The sequence below is a fragment of the Athalia rosae genome, chromosome 1 (genome assembly GCF_917208135.1).
Source record: "Athalia rosae chromosome 1, iyAthRosa1.1, whole genome shotgun sequence".
In the NCBI taxonomy this organism is placed as follows: Eukaryota; Metazoa; Arthropoda; class Insecta; order Hymenoptera; family Athaliidae; genus Athalia; species Athalia rosae.
In genome coordinates this window covers 15,759,776-15,782,210 of record NC_064026.1, presented here as the reverse complement: position 1 = coordinate 15,782,210, position 22,435 = coordinate 15,759,776, and the positions used below count along the sequence as shown (strand labels likewise).

Genomic DNA, 22,435 nt, shown 5'->3' with positions numbered 1-22,435 from the left:
CTGAAAAAAAAAAAACAAAAAAAAAACAAAAAAACAAAACAAAAAAAATCACCTACCATATCACGGCTGTTCCAAATCGTATGAAACACCCTGTGCATCATCAAAGTTATTCGTATGCCTGCATATACCGTTGAATTTTTTTTTTTTTTTTTTCTTCTTCTTGTTTTTCATCTAAAGTTATATATATCGACAGCATATATTATTCGTGGTGTATAGACATACGTTTTATGCGAGACGGCGGTTTCGGATCGCTGTAATAATATAAATTTCCGGTCGTTTCGTTGCCGTATACATACCTATGCATGTATACATATATATATAAAATAGCTCGCGCGAACGACACATTGACGTTTATTATACGTACGTCGCATTTGATTCCTGCAGGATAACGGTCGAGATGAATTTTCAGCTTTCTTTTTTCCGCGTTTGCTTATCCTCGGATGTACGTTTAACGAGCGGTGTTTTTATAGTTTGCGATTTCACGTGTCATTCGATCGATGAAAATTCATCGGCGGAATCGATCAGAAAATTATTTTTCAGTTATTTTTTTTTTTTTTATTTTTTTTTTTCTCGTAAACATACGTGTATACACCCATATACGTTTACGATGAGGAATGATTGTCCATCTCCATCCCGCAGGATCATCGATTATAACGCGTGTCCGTTACCGTATAATATGATTGCCGGATAACTGACCGCTGGCAAGGGCGTATGACGGGAGGCTATATTACGCGTAATTTTCGTTACGGGTAAATTTCAATGTCACTTTCACGCGTACATCAATCTCAACCGCTTAAATTCCTCTCGGAAATTTTGCATTGCCAACTGAATACCAGCGGAAAACTCGACACAATCCGACGAGCTATCAATTCGTAGAATTGTTTCAACGATGATCGAACGTCAAAACGTATTATTCGGGATAATCGCTGGCCGAACGGAGAGAGAAAAAGCAACGGTTCCTCAAATTTTCTACTTTTCATTTTTTTTTTTTTTTTTTTTTCTTTTTCCTATTTCGCGCAACGTTTACCAAATTTCAAGCGTGCGGTACCTTCGTAGTTCTGACTTGAAAACCTTCCCGTTTTCCCTCTCTCTCGTCTGTTTTTCCCCGCGGCCCCCCCCCGAGTACTTCCGGCGACTTTCGCATCTCCGTCGCGACGTCGTCGTTGCGTTCGTTCCCACTGCGTATGTAGACGTAGAAATTGGACGTACGTCCGCGACGGAGTTTACGTATTACGCGAACCAAACAACCCGAACAGACTTAAGCTCCGTCATAATTAACGCCCCCATAATTTATGAACAACCGCTAGTGGGCAAAGTCCATCACCGGTTTCCTTCCAACCGCCCGAAACTCATCCCGTTCACAATCCCACCCCCCCTCCTTACACGACCCTTCGCTTCCATATATATTCCGCCTGTAGCGGTAACCGTTCGTCTCCCGTAGACGAGGTGTGCTTTGGTCCAAGTTTCCCTATAATATTCCAGCCATGGTTCGCACGTGTGTGCGTGTGTGGCGTTACATACTCCGTCACTCGGCGCATTCGCCATTCTCCGCTCTCCATCCCCCCCCCCTCCCCCCCCCCACCCCTCCCTCTTAGTATTTTATCGCGTAGCCCACATCCCTTGAAAATAGGGCGAAATATCGTAGGAAAATCGCGCGACGTAAATTATATACCACACCGCTTACGAAATTCAGTTGACCCGGGCTCGTTCGGCGCGGCGGGACAATCGGGGAAAAACAAAGCTAACCTTGACCAACAACGCGTTATTCGTAGCTACGATCGCACGTATACGGTTTCTCTTTGTTTGTTGTTTCAATTATTATAATATACCGCGACGACGACCGGGGCGAACGGTTAACGTGTGCGATACGTATTTACCGTCATTGTTAAAACGCGTAGTAAATTTTACCCCATAATAATTGTGCACGGTACACGTATACCACGCGTCGCGGTTCGATGGAGCTTTGTACTTGACTATACTCGACTCGAAATTAGCCACGGGGCTCATTACTTATCCATCCGAGTAAAGCAGAGCTTACTTTCAACTCTCTCGCTCCCTCTCTCTCTCTCCTTTTATTCCGGCAATTAATTAATCCTCACTTTTAGCGAGTAACGGCTTCGATGTAGTTATACATACATGTATGTAAACATTTACCCGAGCCACTCGTTTCCCAAAATATATCATTCGGGTATATGTAGGGGGAAATGAGGGGCGAAACGGGGAGAAACCATAAGCAATAATGATGATTCAACGCGGGATAACTCGGGTCATTTTCGATAATTTGAAAAAAAAAGAATGTTCAGGGTACCCCGTTTTCTCAAATTAGTCACCCGTTATATTTACAGAGTTTGTTGCGTCATCGTGCATCTACGTATCTTCATTGGATAGATTGTATACTTTGTCATGTCCAGTGATAACAACTGCCGTAATCAATTACTTGGCGCGTGGTGCGGGGGGGCGTTTTGTCCACCGGCGAATTAAATAATTGCTGCACACGTGTAACCTGTACGCGTACGAATACATGGCTTACGTGCAAAGACAATAATTTGCGGTTAAACAGTCACGTGGGAGATTGAACTCGCCAAGCTGTAAGGTCGAATAAGGAAAGAGGGACGGAAAAAAAAAAAAACGAGAGCGAAAATTTACTCGGCGAATTACCATTCCGATGATCTTACGGTCTGTGGATTTACGGGTGTCGGGGAAGGGAGAGGGGGGGGGGGGGGGGGCGACGAGGATATATCACCGACGTTCGCGAGATTTGTCTTTTTTCTCGTTTTTCTTTTTTTTTGCTTTTTTCTTCTTTTTTTTTTCCTCTCTCCTCTGCACGAACCAAAGGCGGCGGCGGCGGCGGCGGACGCAAAGCGTAGTAACGCGGTACGTGTACGTGTATACTGATGTATATATGTAGCACCCCACCATCATCATCGGACCATCGTACCTACCGCCCGCTCACCAATTTGTACGTTTTAAAGCGGCCTAGGCTTTTACACCGATTGCTTTTTCCCTTCAAAAGCTCGCACACGGCGAAGGCAGAGCGAAGAAGGAACAACCCCCCCCCCCCCCCCCCCCCCACGCAGGAGACGACAACGACGTAGCGCGTTACAGAAATTATCTCGGCGCGACGCGATATAGTGGGAACTATCTTCTTCGTATAAATTGGTGACGTCGAGAGTTCGACGGAGACCAGCGTAGACGGCGTAATCGCACTCTTTGAGTCACGACGTCACCGCCGACTTTACGTACTCTCTGTCCTTCCTCTTTGCGAAGAAAACAAAAAAATCATTAAAATGAAAGCGGGTGAGAAAAAGTGAAGATCCGAAACGAACGTCATTTTTGCCACACGTACCGCCCCCTTCACCCCGTATAAGGTATACTGGAAACAAAATGAAAGATATAAAAAATGAGTATAAATAAATAAATAAATGAATGAATCAAAGTAGACGGAAGTTGAAAAGGTGATGGGAAAAGGGTTGCGAGGGTAGAAATAGCTGGCTGTTACCATTGTTCCAGAAAGAATAGAAGACAAGACGTCTCATTCTGATACGATATACGTTTATATACGGACTTCAGGGATGAAAATTTCCCTTCAAGTTTGCACCCGTGACACTCGTAAAGGGATTTACTATACATACGGCGTCATTCTGAAGGAGGCGGGCGGCCCTTCTATTCCGAAACCCCTCGGACCCTAAACTCTCTTCTATTCTGCGAGATTTGGACGGTCACACGAAAAATACGTACGGCGCGATATGTACGTCGAACCCGAATACCTGGCTTCGAATAAGGGTAGGGAAAAAAAAAGAAAAAAAATTGAAAACGACAAAGAAAAAACAACTACCCCACACGTCCCGTATCTCGGGAGATATAATCTTGTTTTATACCCTCGACGCGTTGTCGTTTTCCACTGTAAAACGCATCCCAACCGACCCATACAACCCCGTACTGTCGAAGATACTCCGGATCTTTGTCTCCTTCAGAAAAACGAAAAAACAAAAAACAAAGAAAAAAAAAAAAAAAAACTGAGGTTGGTACGAGTGAAACCCTGTACGGTAATCTAGTGGGTAAAATGTTTTATTTTCTTACACAGCCATTTCTCTCGTAGAAATTTATCGGAAAACAATTGAAAATGATGTTCGAGGGTAGAATGATTTTAGAGGGGGAATTTTCGGAGGGGGGGGGGGGGTCAATAATCTTAAGGTATCAGTGATTTTTCACCGTCCGTCGAAAAACTCTGCCCGCGTTATGCAGATTCTAGTCCCGCGGTGTATATATATATATATATAATATATATTAATTACCACCGCGACTGAAATGTATAACAAAGACTTACGTACGTTCCGGAAAGGGTTGAATCAGTCACTATACCCCCTTGGCGCGGAGTTTCTGAAAGCGAGACGAACAATGGGCAAATTAACGAAGAAAAAGAGGAAAAACGGAAGCGAGGAAAATAGCGGAGTGCGAGAGGAGGGAGCAAGTGCGGTGTAAGACTCCCCGCGCGCGGTTTCTTGATTGAGGATTTGTGTCTGAAACTCCCTAGATTTTCTACCGTATATCACTTTCCTTACCAACTTCGCGATTCTTTCGCGAGAAAAAAAAAGAAAAAACAAAAAAAAGATTTGAATCATACAAAAAAAATCAAAAAAAAAGAAAAAAAAGGTCGAGGAGTCTTTTTTCTCTTCGCCCCCTTTTTTTTTTTTTTTTTTTTTCTTTCTTCGAGAAATCACATCGACGGTGTGCGAAAAAAAATCGCACCGACTCACCTCGATTTTCGGTTCTAGGTCGTATAAGTTCTAACGATCGCGATAAATGTGAACGGTGAAAAACTAAGAAAGTTTGAAGAAAAAAGAATCGTCAATGGATCGAAAAATTGTGCGTATGATGCGGCAGGGGGTGAGGGGGGGGGGGGGGACTCTCGTCGAGTTTTTTCGAAACTTTGAATAGTCGCGGTTTCACACGAAAGGAAGTAAACACAATAATTCATTATGAGAAAAGCGTCACGGGGAAACGGAGAAGATTCGAGTCTGAGCTTGCAGCAGTGTTTTCAGGGGGGGGGGGGGGTTTGAGGTCGTACCGAGTATTCCATATTTCAGGGGTTGCAGCTCGGTAACAATGGTACATTGTTATTCGGACTTGTAGCTGACGGGGCGCCGCGACGCGGGCAAGATGGCGTAATATTTTTAATGGAGGAACGGGGGGGGGGCGTCGTCGTCTCCGAGCGTCGCGTAAGTACTATTCGCGGTGTCTCCGAACGGAACGGGGGAACGTCTTGGGTGATCTACGGGGCCGCATTGTTTCTACGTGCCGCCTCGAATATTATTTTTTCTCGGCTTTTTTCATCTATCCCCTCCGACTCATCCCTCCGCTCTCTCTATCTTTCTCTCTTTCTCTCTTCCCCTCTTCCCCTCTCCCCCCGTCTTTCTTTATTTTAATTTTTTTCTCCCTTCTCCCTTTTATGTACGATGAAAAAAATAGAACAAAAACAAAAAAAAAAACAAAAGAAAGCAGGAATATTCCCGCTTACACGGTGACGCGAATCTCGATACTTCGGGTGTTTGTGGCTTTGGCTCGGTCCATTCGCATCTGTTCTTCGAAAAAGCGATTCGGTAAAATCTGTGCGTATCAAATTTTTCGCGTTAAAAAATTTTCAACGCACCAACGGTTGTTGGGTTCAACCGTTATTCGAGTGTGCTTTGTTTGAAGAATTTTTACAGTCCCCTCGAACAGCCGCGTGAATTATTCGCGATTCCTGTTGTGTGTAAATTGCGTTAATGGGTAATTATGCGAAGAAGTTCGCGCATCGACTGCAATCCTCCGCCGTTCCATTCTCGCCGTATATATATATATATGTATACCGCGATTCGACTTCGTGCTAATTACAAAGAGTTCGGTACGATAAATTTACCCTCGAAATGGAAAGGACGTACGCGCGCCTGACGTGAATTTAAAATGACGGATCCGCGGTGGCCGTAACGATAAGACGTATTCTACGCTATACGTATACCACCCGTGGCCTGATGTCCACAGTTTTCTCTCTGATTTGCGAAAGCTTCTTCGGATGAAAGAAGGCAAAAAGTTGAATAAAAATCAAAGTTTTTCAAGAGTTTTTCGAACGCCCGGGCGCGAACTAAGACGAAACAGCGAGAGGCGTCGCGGTACAGCTGAGCTTCTTCGTTCTTCCTTTCGTTTTTTCATTTTATTGTTTATACACGGAGACCGTGAATAACTTGGGTGTAGAAAAAAAAATGAAGGTAATTAGAAGAGTCGGAAAGAAGGAGGCTGCTGCAGGAGCTACGCTTCCCTTTTTCGAACGTCTTAATAACTTATCTTTTTATTTCCTTTTGCCGTCCCTTTGACTCGAATTCCTTACTCAAAACGTATCTCACAATCGGTCGACCTTTATCGAAGTTATATGTACACAAGTTCCTAAATAGGGTTTTTTTTTTTGTTTGTTTTTTTAATCATTAATCGGTTTTCCGTAATACGTAATCTGCGAAAAAATAAAATCAATCAGGCTTGTTGTATTTATATATATATATCCGTACGAAAGAAATAGAGGGAAATTGAAAGGGAAATCGAAAGAGTCGTAACGAATTTATTTTTTGATATAATATAAGCGGCTTTTCGAATTACACGTTATCAATGCAACTCGATGAACCTATTTTTCCGATACTCGTCGCCGGTTTCGCTCTACCAACCGATAGAATTTCCGGCTATAATCTCTTTTTCTCGATCTTCCGCATCTCGATGCAAATTATCGTAATCTTTTCACGTGAATCCGATAGTGAAAGTTTCCCATCTACACTCGAATTATTTATTGATACGGTTTAAATAATAAAATTAGTGGCGAGGATTTATTTATCGCAACAGTTATAACGCACCCGTGATACACGGATGTGATTAAACCGGTTAGTAGGAATGAAACTTCGCGTGAAACCTAATTCAAACTAACCGTCGCATTAAAGAAGGTGGATTATTATTCAGCGGCATTCGGCGAGGAGAACCGTAAGTTACTCTCGGCCTCCTTAATAATAGAAGCAGCAATTTGGCGGAAAAACGACGCTGCCGGGTTGTGCGGTCCACGGCACCTTCTCGCTCTTCGCTATTCGCTTTTCACTCCAACGAATATCTTCCCCCTCACATATATCCTGCGCCACCGTAACCACCACCACCACCACCACCACCACCACCACCACCACCAGCAGCAGTCTCTACGTCCCAATTTATCAATTGGCTCGGCGCGCGAAGGGTGTACGTATCTAGCTGTCGCGGAGATATAGGTCCATATGAGAAATAAGAAGAAAAAAAAAAAAAAAAAAACCAACTAGAGGTTGAGAGGCGAAAAATAGTCGGGAAAACGCCCAACTTCTCTCGAATGTTAAACGCGATCCGCGTACCGAATGTCGGATCGCATTAGTCCTCGTCTGAAAAAGGAGACCTCGGGGTTGTAAATTCGGGAATAAACTTGTTTCTGTTTTTTTTTTTTTTTTCTTTTCTTTCTGCTTTTGGAAGGCGCCAAAATCGCCACCGCGTCGGCTGGCGAGCCTCTGAGCAAATTTTCGCGTTTACTTTGCCCGTTGTACCCTTCGAATAGGTCCGCTTTTAGCTCGAATAAGAAAAAGCAGGGGATCGCGGCGCGTCGAAGGTCGAAGGTGGACGGAAGGGCGGAAGGGCGGAAGAGCGGAAGGGCGTTTTATCGAGATCTGGACCGCCCGGTCGTTTCTGGCGCCCTCGTACAGTTGGGAATAATGTTTGAACGCGTCGCAAATTAACACGTCTTACGCTATCGCGGCTACGATCGTCGCCGTTATCGAGGCTACGTAGCCCTCTCAGCCCTATTAGGTAACTGAACGGGCCCGAAAACCCCCGAAGAGAAACCTCCGTCCGCTGGCAACACGTGACGCGCCCTGCACCTAAAATTTACCAAGAAAGGTCCGTACGCCGTCTGCTATACGGACCGAAACCTCATACCCCGGTTTCCGCTTCCTTCTCCGGATGCCACGACTCTCTACTTCCCCCTCATATTTCTGACTATACATATTTAACCGATTATGGTACAACATCCCCTCCTCCTCCCAGGGGTTGTAACATGTTTACCGCCGTGCAGTCGAAGGCGCACGTGCCCCGCAAAAACTCTTCCACGTACCTTCACGTCTACGTGCGCGATGAATTTCAAAATATCTATTCCCGATACGCGCCTACCGTATTTTTTTTTTTACACATTTTCATATTCAACCGACCCGGAAAATTTTCGAATAAAATTTCAACGAGCTCTTCGACACCGACAAACGCTCCCTCGAGAGTGAAAATTAAATTCTTCTCTAGGACACGGTAGACGGGAGGGGGGGGGGGGGGTTAATCTTTTTATTCTACTTCGTTGTATTACGTTGGTTATACTTTCGCCGGGGGTTGCGTCAAGATGTACGGAGAAATAGCGAGACTGGTAGGGAGGGAGGGGGAGGGATGGGGGGGGGGGAGGTCGGGTAAACATTGAGGAGGTAAGTGGACACGATCGTGGAAAGTGACTGCAGTACGGTGGGTACAGAAGAAGCTGCTATGGGAGAACAAAAAAAAAAGAAGAAAAACGAAGCGGATGGAGGGAGGGGGGGGGGGGGGGTCACGCGGGAATAGGAGGTGGATGGAAGGATAAGAGCGCGCTTGACACTCGACTCTGATGTCTATGGCTGATGAATAATTCATGCCATAATAAATGTACAAGTAAGAAAAGGCTGGCTGGCACGGTGGATAAGGAAAAGTGAAAAAAAGAGGAGATCACGACGCTCGGGCCACCCAGACTTTTGTGTCTCTTTCCCTTAAATAATGATATCTCCGAGAATAGGCATCAGACGATGATATTCATTCGAAACAATGATATCTTGCGTACCTTACGGGAGATGAGAAGAAAAAAAGTACAGATGAAAACGCGATTTCGTTGAAAGCTGGCAGAGCCCGACTGTATTCGACGACGACTGTCTTCGATGTTTATGGTCTGAAATTTTCATATAACTTCGAAGTGCTGCTTTCTTCGTTTTTTTTTTTTTTTTTTTTTTGTTTTTTCGACGTTACGGTGGTCAGTTTTGAGTGACGGTACATCGAGCTAGTGGGGAAAAATCGAGTATACCTTAAATGAGGGAAAAAGGAGGTTGATACGCCTAAATATATACTCGAGTTTGAACGAATGACGCTAGCAACCCCCTGCAACAATGTGGAAATACATACCCTATAGGTAGAGTTCGTACTTTTTCATCCCCCGGCCCCCAATGTAATTCTGTTCGAGCTACTTCATTTGACGAGTCTAGATTAATCGGATTTCATTCTGCATGGTTAATGTTTCGCGGCAGTTTTCAGATTCAATCCCAACCTGATCTCAGCCACCCTCGTTCGCGTATGTATACATATACATGTAAATATGTATACGGTGTGCACGTAGGACAATATTAAACGTGTATATTTATCTGCCTGATGTATTCACGCAAGCGACACAGTCGTTCTCGCCTCCCGCTCCGTCTTCGTCCTCCGTCATCGACCGCCGTCTTATTTAAGGAGAGAAAGTCGAGCGAACTCCGGATGAAACTGGGGGCCGGAAGTCCGAGGGGGTGGAGAAAGTGCAGCGGTTGGGGTGGATCCTTGATCGCGAGATTCATATCTTTGCTTAAATAATTCGTACCACCTGTCTGAAATCAATTTATGCGGAGATACAGTGGATTGAATAAATAGGTCGAGGGGGAGATTATTGGAAAAGTAATTTATAGCCAATATTACTTCACGTTTTTTTTGTTTTTTTTCCTCTCTTTTTTCTTTCTTTCATATATTTCATCCTCCTTTCACTTATTTCGTATGTATTGCGAACGGATAGCCGATTTTCCGTGTTCCTATTTCAACGTCGGAAGTGTACATGCGAAGTAAATAAATTCAGCGGTGGCCCACTTACACATACGTTACAAGGCTCGAACACCGCCGCACACCGATCTATACACCTATATCCCCACCACCGGTTTAAGCACCCAATTTCATTTTCGAGTCACACGTCTTGATTTGATGGAGGAAGTCGTCCTTCCGTATAAAAGGGAACGGGCACCCCACGGGTTCTGACTTCGGGACTTTCGATATAGCTTACCCGGGCATATAGCGTAGCGTTCGCGTCCCATGGCAGCATCGTCTCAAGATAGCTGGGTATTTCTCTCGTCGCGTTTCACCCGAGGCGGCCGGTTGGTAAGAAGAGGACAGGGACTCCAACTCCAACTCCAACTCCAACTCCAACTCCGACTCCGACGAATCGTAACTGGAACTGGAAACGGGGATGGGAATAGGAAGAGAGCGGGAAGTGGAGAGGGACTTTCCGAATGTAATTACTTCACGTCACCACAGTTATCGTACCCATTGCAGTTATCGTAGCAAGAACGGAAGCTCGCGGCCATTCTGACGCCTAATTTCTACGATACGCCTCATTCCACCGCCAGAGTTCGAAAGGAAACAATGCAATTTGTTAATACGTGTTTGATCACGCCCATCTTTTTTTTTTCTTCTTTTTTTTCCTTCTTTCATTTCCGAGTGAATTTTTGTTCGGAAACAAAGATTATCTATTTGTACGATTATCAAAGAAAGCGAGGTTCAGGTTAGGTTGCAGGGCGAATTTATTTTACGTCTAACTTGTACGCGCGGATATCACATTTCCTTGTAAAGTTTGTTAATAGAAAACGACGGTTGTAAAACGCGCTTGTTATATACATAATAGGGGTAAGGAGGAGGAGGAGGAAGAGAAAGAGGGATAAAGAGGGTAGTGAGGAAGGCCGTTGTACAATTACTGAAAACTTTACCCGATAATTTAAGCTCCAGTTTCTGGTAATACCCTGCAGCAGCCAGGTAATACCTAGTTTCAGTTTTTAATAGCGGCAGTTTTCCAGCAACTCTTATCCCTCCCTTCCTCCCTCCCTCCCCCCCACCAACCCCCTCCCCATATCCAACCTCCTCTTTTTCGCCAAGTCAGACCATCTTATACCCTCAGCGGGTGTACGGCTATTTGGTGTTTCCAGTTTCAGAGATCGTTGAAGAATACCAAGTTCATCGGAATAATATAAGGGATGAAACCCCGAACAAAAGAGACTCGGCATCTTCATTAATACTGTACATCATTCACTCATTGTATTTCTCGGAATAGCATCTCCGCTACTATCGGTCTAAATGTCGACGCCGTGATAAAAGCTCGGACGAATCGTAAGAGGAGGTGGGGGGAAAAAAAAAAAAGAAGAAGAGGAAATCGCCGCAGATTATATATCCGAAGAATCGGTCGTGCACTTTGAAAATTGTCGCGTTTCAGATTTTTAGAAAGTGGAAGAATCGAACTTCCGGTTAGGTTGCTTCGATTTTTACGCTCCAATTTGTTATTTCCTCTCTTTCGTTTCAACCCTTCCGTTAATTGCGGTGAACGCGAGTTTATAAAGGGCCAATTATGCGGAGGGTTGCGCGGAGGCAAACGACGTAATCAGAAGAGGATTACATAAAAGTTGCGAGGTTTCGCCTCGCGGTACGTAGTAGTACAAAATTAGACGAACGGGAATACGTGGATACGTAGATGTGTTTAACGTAACGTTCTCTCCACCGTACGTACGAGTGCAATCTCGTCGCGGAGGAATGGAAACTGTTCGTTATTCGCTCTCGTCCTTCTAGGACGCCTTGAACCCGTAGCAACGTTTACTCCTCATAGTAAATGGCATATAATACCTATGACGAAAATAAACCTCCGATAGTAACGTATAATAACTTCGCATAGCGCACGATGTACTTTATGTAACAACAGTTTTGACTCGTCCCATTGTAGTTGGATTTAACAAAGTTCTCTCGAATCTCGAATTTAAATCCACGCGAGTAACTAAAGCGGGTAATAATTCGATGAAAGGATACCGTAGAAGAGGTTATTGCGTAGAACGAAGTTCTACTCTGTGGATAAAATGCGGACGTATACCGGTGAGAGTGCATAACGTCATTTTTACGTTCGTCGTACGCAGCAAACGTTACAGATAATTGGGAAATAAGAAATTCCAAGGTATAATTTAAACTCGATCGTCCCCAAGGACCACCGAGAATATACCGAAGAACTGACTATACCGTGCAAAACGTGAATATTCGTTGATTCGGCGTTAAATTCTGGACGAAAAATAAAAAGAACAAACTGACGTGACTGAAGAATATTTATCGAGTCCCAATGGAGTACCTCTTTCAAAATCAATTTTGTTTTTTTCGCACTCTCAACAGTTGTTCTCCACAACTTCTCGTTTGATCGAAGGGTATTTCTCGTTGAATTTGTTTTATCGTTAGTCGGACGACTTTTTTTCTTCATTTTTATCGCTATCCCGCGATGATCGCGAACCGATTGACTTTTCGGTGTTAAATTCACGCCTCCGAAAACGTGCGTGTTCATATTTATAGATTTCGCGATCGCTGCGGAGTATTTAGCGTGGCAAAAGGTAAAAGGCAAAACTGCAAAAACGCATAAAATAAAAATCAAAAAAAATAAAAAAATAAAAAAAAATACGAAACGTTTGAATGGACATCTCGAACGTGCAACGCGCCCTGCAGCTGAAACAATTTTTTTGGTTTTGCAAATATTTTTTTTTTTTTTCCTTTTTTTCCTTTTTTCGTGCAGGCGCGGTTCAAAGCGACGCGTTGGCCGCTAGGGCACGCGGCCGATAAAAGGCGGGGTAGAAAACAATGCAGTCATTTCGAAACGAACGCAATGCCCTTCTGTATACACCGAAACGTTTGTACAAACGGAACGGCGAATTCAAATTAAATTACCGATATACATTGGCCGCGTGGGTATACATATATATATATATATATATATATATACGAGGGAAGGTAGAATCGGTCGAGGATAGAAAGGCGGCGGGGGGGGGGGGGGGGAGTCGAGGGGCGGAAATACGAGAGTACGAGTAGCCCCCGCACGTGCAGGACTCTCGGAAAAGGGGGTAATGTCATTGTTTTCGTTGCGCTCGACTTCCAACTTCAATTTCCAGCCTCTGCAATTTTAATGGCTCTACGCCCCCCGCGCGCGTTTGTACGTGTGTTTCTATATATAGTTTATGTCAAACTCTCTCTTCTTTTCTCTCGTAGTTCTTTTTCCTCGTTTTCTCTCAACGCCGATATAAACCTCAACGGTGGACCGTGCGTACGTCGGATGAAAAAATGGAAAAAAAGGATAAAAAGTAAAATAACAAGCACACGCAATGTTTACGCCCGTGGGAGTCGCGCGCGCTCCCATTTTTCCTCCATTTTCCGTCCCGTGCCCGCCTCGTTTCGCGCAAATTTTCCCATACACATAGTTACGCGTTCGCACGTTGCGACCGTCGATACACGTACGTACGTACGTACCCCTGCCGAATCTACATTTATTGTTATTGAAATTTCGTAACCCGTGTGACACTTTTCACGGTGATCAAACGAACGTTTTTCACCACGGTCGCGGATCGTGCGCGTGCCCCCGCGTTCACCGGATAAAATTACACCGTCTTTATCAAATAATGATTAGCCGCAAACGGGGCGGCAACAAAAAAAAAAAAACAAAACAAAACAAAAAACAAAAAACAAAAAAAAAAGAGGAAAAAAGACTAAATAATCGACGAAACGAATCACGGTGAACATATTTTCGCGATGAAAAAAGCCCCCCGAGCTGCTTCGTCTCTTCATAGTTGAATTTTATATACAGCAATTTTACCATACGCTTCTCTCTCCGTCTTATCGTGGTCGTTTTCATCGGCGCGGAGAGGCGAAGTGGTTTTCCTAATTTAGTAAGATTCTAAGCACAGCTTGCGTTGATTTAGCGCCAGCAACGACGGGGACTACTCGGTTAATTTTCTACCTTGTGGCAGTTGGCGGCACTTTACTCGTTGCGTCACGTGATCGAAATGACTGAGCGAGTCTCTGCCTCCCGCGACACGGTAAAGCGAACGAAGGGCGACGAGGGAACGAAAGGGCGGGGGAGGGGGTACGGTTCTCTCAACCCTTAGGGCCTCGCGCCGCGGATAAAAAAGGAACGAGACCGAACGCGCGGAGGGAGAGGGGGGGGACAGGGAAACGTGGAAGGGCCTTCGGAGAATTAGCTACTCCGTTCTACGCGATGGCAATCTAACCAACCGCAGTTTCGTTAAATTAATTAATGTCTACCGCTAATTTTCAACTCCTATTCTCGGCTTCGCGGTAATATTTTGCGAACCTCCTCCCTCTTCATCCCCCGCGATCCTTCTCAACCCTCCGACGCACGCAACGTGTAACCGCGAATGTGCGTCGGATTATGTCGTTTTTCTTTTGTTTTGTTTTGTTTTTTTTTTCTATTCCTCTACATTTTTCGGTTCCGGAGATCCAGCGGTCGCTCTTATTGCCTTTCCTCGTCTGAATTCCAAGCGAATTGTGTGGGGAATTGGAATGATTATACGCTTGTTAAATTATTCCGATTTGAATACTCTCCGTGTCGGTGGTAATTTTTGGTCTTATAATCGCTACGGAGAATTAATATTGTGTGTACGGTTTACAACGCGTATCTCGTTATTATAATTAGCGCAATCATTATTTAGAACTTTGCGGGTTACGCCGCTGGTGCAACGCCGCACAAAATTCCCACACCCAACGTGGTCTGTAATGATAATAATAATATTAATAACAATAACTACCTTGTGTACAGGTATTATACGTGTCTGTAGGTATATATCTATATTTTAGTAAAAAAAAACGTGTCGCGTACCAAACAACAGAAGCGCCAAGCGGTTTAGTTTAATAACCCAATATTGTCCTCTGCCATTACTCTTACTTATAAAGTATAATGGGGCGTCATTTTTACGCTTAATATGCGCCCAATTTGAATATCCCCAACCCTCCTCTTCCTCCTTGCCCGAATACTTCCTCCCCCCCCCCTCTCCTGAATACCGACCGACGGTATATGTACTTATTTCTGCTCCGCGGTACGCCAGTGCAAACAACCGACGGAACTCCGGCGCGATGCTGCGAGGGGTTGAAAAAGGGGTGGGATATTATTGAAAAGACGGGGGAAAAACCGCAGGTATTCGAATCGCTCACGCGTTACCAACACCCCCGTTACCCGTCATTCGATACACCGGCGACGTAGTCTTCCTTTCTTTCGGTTTCTTCTCTTTTCTCCCCTTCACTTTTTCTACTTCGAGCAACAATTTACGATAATTCCCTCGGGACGAAGACCTCTCTTCCGTTTGCCTAGCAAAGCTCATTTTACCGCCACCCCTGCACCCTCGTACGGTCTCGACGCCTACCTTCGTTTAATTTCCAATGTATTTGCGGTGTATCGGTGATACAACCTCGACGTCGTAGCATCGTACGACGGTCGACCGTTAATTTCGTTTAATTTGCGATATAAATAATTCCGAACAACCCATGAAAAATAAAGTAGGCATTTAAATAAGATGGAATAAAATTCTCAGCGAGCAGCAACCTCCGTTCGGCAGCGTGAGAATACTTTCCCGATTCATCTCCCCCTTTATTTTTTTTTTTTTCCCAAATTCTATAAAACGAACATCGACGCGATCGGGATGGAACGAATATCGGACGAATTTTACCGGTTCAGATCGTCGCTTTCAATTTACCATAACACACTGATTACGGAGCTTCGTTTATTCACGCATGACGAGTTAACGGTATAAGGCAGCAGCGAATCGAACGAAAATAGGGTATGTGTGGAAACCGGCGGTGGCGCGCTTTCAGTCGCGATAGCTGGTGTTGTGCTGCCGTTGGTGGTTGTTCCTGCAGGAACTGTGATCTATAGAACGGAGTTGGGGAGGAATGTTCACCGGCTGTTTGTTTACAGTACATCCCCTACCCGAGGGTAGCTGATCACGTAGACACTTAGGGTTGCCCATTTACGACGCGATCGATCGTCGGGACTATTGCGATAAAAATGAAAATCTGCAACGAATACGGATCGGATGGATCGAGTGTAAAATATACGCTGAACGAATATCTCGATGATAACAATGACGATAATTATTGCTATTCCATAAGTGCATAGAATCATAAGTTAGATCGTTAAGAATCATACGGTAATCGATTTCCGTTTTATAATTTTCTCCTACATTTCTCGTTACAGAACGCGAATGCCCAGGCAGCTTTACAGGCAGCTCAGGGTCAGGGGGCCCAAGGTCAAGGCGCCGAAACGCAGGGTGGACCAAACACCGTTTTAAGAGTCATAATAGAGCACATGATCTATCCAATTTCTCTGGACATTCTTTATCAGGTGAGTTGCGGGGAGAGTAATAATTTTTTTTCTCTCCATTCCTCCACACGCTCATTTTCACCGGCCTCAAATTTGACATTTTTTTTTTTTTTCTTTCCAATTAAACGGAGATTCATTTATCCCAATGCCGGCGCGATTTGCTTTTGTTTTTTGTTTTTTTTTTTTTTTTGTCGCGAAAAAGCAACCCCCGCACCCTGTTTCAATCTCGTGTTTATTTACCTGGCACTTGGAGTGTTAAAAATTCAAAAGGCACTCAAGCGAGACCGGAAGCACTCTCCGGTTTGTATCCCTTGGGAAACGCTGCCTGTCCTAATGACTCCTCTGCAATACTCACCCTATGTCTGACTCGACTCGACAAACTAACCGGTCGACACGATCCGCAGGTCAGACTGCACTGTCACCCAGTAATTTCAGAACGCTACACGACACCCTCGTGGATATCGAATTTTTCTTCAAAATCAAATAAAAATCGATCAATTAATTAACAGTTTGTCACGAGTAAAATGCGCATAAATTACATACGTTTGGAATGGACTGCAGCGGCGATCGATTTTCACATTCCTCTTCGCGTTATGGCCTGTAAAAGGCACAACGCAGTGTACGTGTACGTATATACATACGACGAACGGGGGGTGGTGGTTGCATGGCTATAAATATATTTATATGACTCCATAATTTCTGAGTATATATATATATATCGTCGTCGCCCCACACAGGATTACGTTTGCGAGTTACGGTCGCCGTTTGTCTTTAACTGGATATCATTATCCTCCGACTCCGGAAAGGTCGATGTGTAGGAAGGGATTCATTTTATGGGATGAGAAAAAAAAAAAAAAAAACTATGCGCGTCTTCAGATTTATTCGCATACAATTCTCTCTATTATCGTTCTCTCCACACGTTATACAACCCGAAGTAGAAAGCTGAGAAAACCCACAGAAACGATTGATTTCCACCTAGTTCACTTGACTCGGTGTCATTTTTCTGATGTTTTTTTTTTTTTTCTTTTTCTCTCCGACAAACAGAAATTTATCGATTTTTTAACTCCGTGTCTTTCTCCTCTATTTTTCCTTCCCGTAATTTATCGTACAATGAACCGAAAAAAAAAAAAACACGGTTTTTCAATTTACGATGAGGTTGAAATTGTATAATCTACACCGTACTGCAATCGTCAAGTTTATTATCATATATGAGGAGAATTTATGATTCTCACCGTACCGTATATATATATACATTAAATTCTAACCGCTGATGCAAGTCCCCCTTCGAACTTCGTTTATTAAGATGGACAGCTTCCAATTACCACAGACTGTTCTGCTCATTCGTTTGAGTACCTAACGTGTCTATATATTCGCATTGATTTCTCTACACGTACGTACGTACGTACCATACGACGTGTGTGTACCGAAGCCGATCGATTTTCCGGTGTCTAGAAAAGTCAAGCGATGGGAGACGAGTAGAGAAATTGAAAGAAAAAACAAATTCGCACGGCGTATCGTGATAACTCTGATTTCATTTTCAACGGTACAAAAATGAGCATCGCCATAATCGCGAGCCTTTTTATTCCGAGCGGAAATTCGGACTGTGCCGCGTCTCACTTGTCAAATACGACGTTAGTCGGGCGTAAGAATTGATTCGTACGGATGTACGTACGTACCGTACCGTACACGTATAAACGTATAAACGTAACGCGTATCGCGATACTTACGACGGAAAAAGGGGGGCGGCGCGGGTCGTGGAGGGGGCTAATCGCGAAGAATATTACGGCCTTGGTTCAGAGTATAATTTCGACGCGGGGATGATATGCATGAGAGTAAAGTTCACGGTATAAATATATGTAGATATAGGTATATCGTATCGTACACCTGTACGTTATACCGTGTGCAGCCGAGTGTTTGAAATCGTTGATCTGAAAAATTGGATAATCCGTAACAACAAGTTTAACACTCGTAATCCAAAGCAATAACGATGATAATAATAAGTGAAAATAAAAAGTTGGCAAAAATAAAATGAAAGGCAGTTACAGTAGGTAGGTTAGGTTAGGTAGGGAAGGTATGAATGGAAAAATTGATGCAATATCCGGGCCGCGATATTTAATTAATTAACTGTCGTTGCTTAAAACCTTGCGGTGTGTGTACACAAAACCACTGGGGGCTTGTAGAGTCGGGTATATAGTATTTATAGGTGTATATATATGTATATGTATATGTATATATATACACGTGTATATTTGGAGAGAAATTCCGGGGCTATAAAAGCACTTGAAACTTTTACACAAAATAATATCCTCCTTCCCCCTCTCTACTCCCGGTTTGTAATTAGCGTAGTGGTTTTGTGGAAGGGAAAATTGAATGTGCTGGGGTAGCTTAACACAGGTGCTATCCCACGCGCAAAATGCACGTACACACCTACGAGCGACACACCCGTATACGTGCACGCGTTTATAACGGCAGCCGTGGGCTCCGTGCATAGAGGTAGTACATAAAGCGCAGCTTGAAAATAGGCGATCCGTCCGAATGGGAAATTTCTCGTACGCGTGGCATGATTCGAGCATATCGGGGTCAAAGGGCTCCGACGGTTCCGAGCATTGAAACCAAAGGCTCGAGCCCCCGTTCATACGATTTCTAATATCACCTCGTCGTCGTCGTTCGAATGTTATATATATATATATATATACGTCAATTCATCGGAAGTGTATCGATGAAATAGCGCTAATGAATCTCGTACGATACACGCGAATAATTATCGAAGAAATTATCGTCGTTATTGTTTAACATCATTAATTATACTTACTACTCCTCCTCCTCGTCGTCGTTAATATTATTTCTCTCTTCATTAAAAGCTCACCTACAAGCGGTTTTTAATGCCTATGGTCCACCGCGAGCCTCACCGTGCAATTGCGGGGTGAACGTTAGAAAATTAAATCTCCGTAATGAAAATTGTCTTTGTGACTTTTTTTTTTTTTTTTCAATTTTCTTACCGAGCCTTCGTTATTTTTTTGAACACCGGTGAAATTTTTTTGATAAAAAAAAAAAAAACAAGAAGAAGAATACGAAGGGAACGACGGAAAAAAGGCAGCACGCATAATCTCTATCGCGGTTTATTTTAGACGGGTTGAAGTTAGAAAAAGAGGGTGAGAAACAACGGGGGCCTTAATAAGGCGAGATTTAGGGTGTCGCAGGTGCCGGCCAACCACTAGGAGCTCCCGTTTATGTCACAGACTCACCTTAGCGGCCACATCCCCGCACCACGAGCATAAACGTTAAAAGCCTCAACATTTTACGCCGATATTCCACTAGCGTAACGGCGCAATACGTAATAGAATAGGGGAGCGGGCGGCTGGTACGTACACGCGAGCGAAGAGTGTCAGGGAAACTGGTTATGTATACCTACTATATGTATGTATATCATACATACGAAACTATGTACGTAAATATATAATGTACAGGAAGACGCGTCGCGCGTTGTTATTGTAATGAGCGTACTCCCCCCACCCCCCATCTTAAAACTCTTCACAAAGGAAATATTCTTCGCGGACGATCAATCGAAAATATGTACCCGAAGAAACTCGAAAATTCGAACGATCTCCGCTGCGGAACGAGAAAAGAAAAGTAAAAAAAAGTAAAAAGAAAAAAAAAAACACAGGTCAGAATTTCGAACGATCGTTCCATCCGATTTCGCAACCGGACATCGGCACGCGACTCCTCTACCGATATATCAGCCAATCAACGGGTGCGTAAAATTTTATCGCGGAAGATGGAAAATCTAGGGGGGGAGGGGGGGGGGGGGGGTGGTTAAACTTTTACCGTTCCCCGCATGAAAAACAGCTGCTTCGAAATCGCGTTCTGCACGAGATTCGAAAATTTGAAATTCACCGAGTTTGCGTACAAGGGCAGCTGAAGGGGGTCGCGAAATGTTGCACGCCGTGTGTAATTCGGTGAAAACCGAATGCGAAACGCGCGATGTATGCGTACATACATTATCGTATAATATTCACGTATATATCTACGTATCGAACGGACGAGGAATAACCTCGACGGATCGGGAAGCTGTGTAATATGTATAATACACTCTTACGTAGAACGTTAAACGCAACACGGTGTCTAGCTAAGAGGGTCTGAAAATCCATTAATCATAGAATGCGAGAAACATTTGATTAATGTTTCGGTTTTGTTCGTTTTTGTGGCAGGCTCGTATACAACGATAATAACAATACAAGTGATCTGTTAGAACACTCGGACAAGTTCTTGAAACGGCAACGGCGGCGGCGGCGGCGGTAGAATACACCCGGATCAGTCCGTTTTCGTTTTCGAAAACTTTCTCACCCTCTTCGCGTCGCGTTTAATATGGTGTTGTTGATCCGTAGTTCACGCCGCCACACGGAAGCAGCAGGATTATCTATTGCAAATTCTACGTGAACGTGACCAACGGTTATTCAGCGATACTCTTCTAACTAATTACGAATAGAGGGCTAAAATTACGCTCTGAATAATGAAGGGATGAAGGGAGGTGGCGTTCAGATGATAGTGGGGGTGTGCGGTAGTTCGGCTAACGAGAGCGAGTACCGTTAAACTCCGCGCCCGTCCATATCGTTCTGTAGAGTCTCTACGTACGTACGTACGTACGTACATCGACGATTGGCTGTCGCGGCGGCCATCGCCATTGGCCCCGTGGGCTATCGAAATTCGTAGTCCGTGTCGAGGGATTATCGAAGCCCTTTCCCGATGCCAGCGGTCAATGGTGATCGTCGTTATTGATTGGCGTTACAGTTATTAATTCGCATTGTTTCGACTATAGGCGAATACCTCCTCCCCGGAGGTTTCCACGAACACGTTACTTCCTTCCCCGTCTATTTTACTCCCCACCTAATTCCCTCGTTCTCGCTTCGCGACAACACCGAGCAGCCGTTGGTTAGCCGTGTCACCCTTGATTCGTCTCGTCATCCTCATCGTCGCTCCATTCGATTTGGAAAAAAATTAACGTTTCTTTTTTTTTTTTTTTTCTTTTTTGTTCTCTTTTGTTTTCGTTCAAAGTAACGCCGAAACGCAATGGGGCGCGCGCGCGGTTCGGAGCTGTGGAAGAGGTGTAGGATTTTCCCTGTAAGTTACAAGGGAATGAAAGGGGCAACGGCGGGGAGAAAAAAAGGGCGGATAAAGCTGCGATCGGTAACCGAATGTCATTCTATATTCGGATCCGTATTCAAGTAGCTATATTCAGACTGGTTTCGAGTCTGCTGTAAAGCTTGTGCAGCTTTTCTAAGAAACCCTGTGGGAAATCATCTCCTTACACCGTACGTGGCGTGTATCTACCTATACGGAAATTTGTAGCTATATGTATAACGGGCGCGAAGCTTTTCTTTGCGCTCTCACCTATACCTGTGCGTACGTATGGTATTATTACCGCTGTTGCATTTTTCGAAGGTATGTTCAAGTGACGTTCTACGTAGCGGTTATCGGAAAACACCCGGAGATATTATCTTCCGTGTCCAAATGATACCCTTACTTTTGTAACACGCCGTTATATTTTTCAGCGTAGAGACGACCGCGTATACGGGAATAGAAGTAGATCCGGAACGATGAATTCGACAAAGGCGTACGATTACACGGGTTACGAAAATAGTGGAATCGGAAAAATAAAATCACTGAAAACAAACTAAAATAACGATGAAAAAGATCCGCAACTAAATTGACACGAGTTAGGTTTTTATTTGATTTTTTTTTTTTTTATACCTCCGCCTCGTGTACGATTTTTTCGGGCTTCCAATTACACTATTTTAATTGACGATACACGTACTGTGTACTCCGCCCACCTAACCATTAGCGACGTTGAAGAATATATCGTTATAATTTTCATAAATGACGATTCGCGAAGAACGAAAAACTTTTTTTTCGTTCCCCTGTTTTCGCTTTTTTGTTGCCCCCCCCCCTCCCCCCCCTCCCCCTCTGAAACGATTCTTCTTCCTTTACGTTATATCCCCGCCGCGGATCTTATTACAATGTGATAATTATCAGCGATCAAAGAACAAAATTCCGAATGTACTTTTAATCTCTTTTAATACCAAAGAAGAGATCACGTCCACAGCCTACGGCTTTACTTGATAAAAAGAAATGAATAACGGATAAAAAAAAACAATAATTTTTAATGAAGTTAAAATAATGTAAGACGAAGTATTAAATTGTCTCTCCGGG

General features: G+C 43.9%; 1 protein-coding gene across 6 annotated transcripts in view; it reads left to right on the top strand.

Moving 5' to 3' along the window:
* The window catches only part of LOC105690566 (polypyrimidine tract-binding protein 1), a 296,563-nt gene that overhangs the window by 257,458 nt on the left and 16,670 nt on the right, over positions 1–22,435 (top strand). For all 6 annotated transcript variants that reach the window (XM_048656159.1, XM_048656165.1, XM_048656170.1 and 3 more), the window contains one exon: positions 16,103–16,249. In XM_048656159.1, the coding sequence (XP_048512116.1) occupies positions 16,103–16,249 (147 nt within the window). The remainder of the gene's footprint in view (positions 1–16,102; positions 16,250–22,435) is intronic.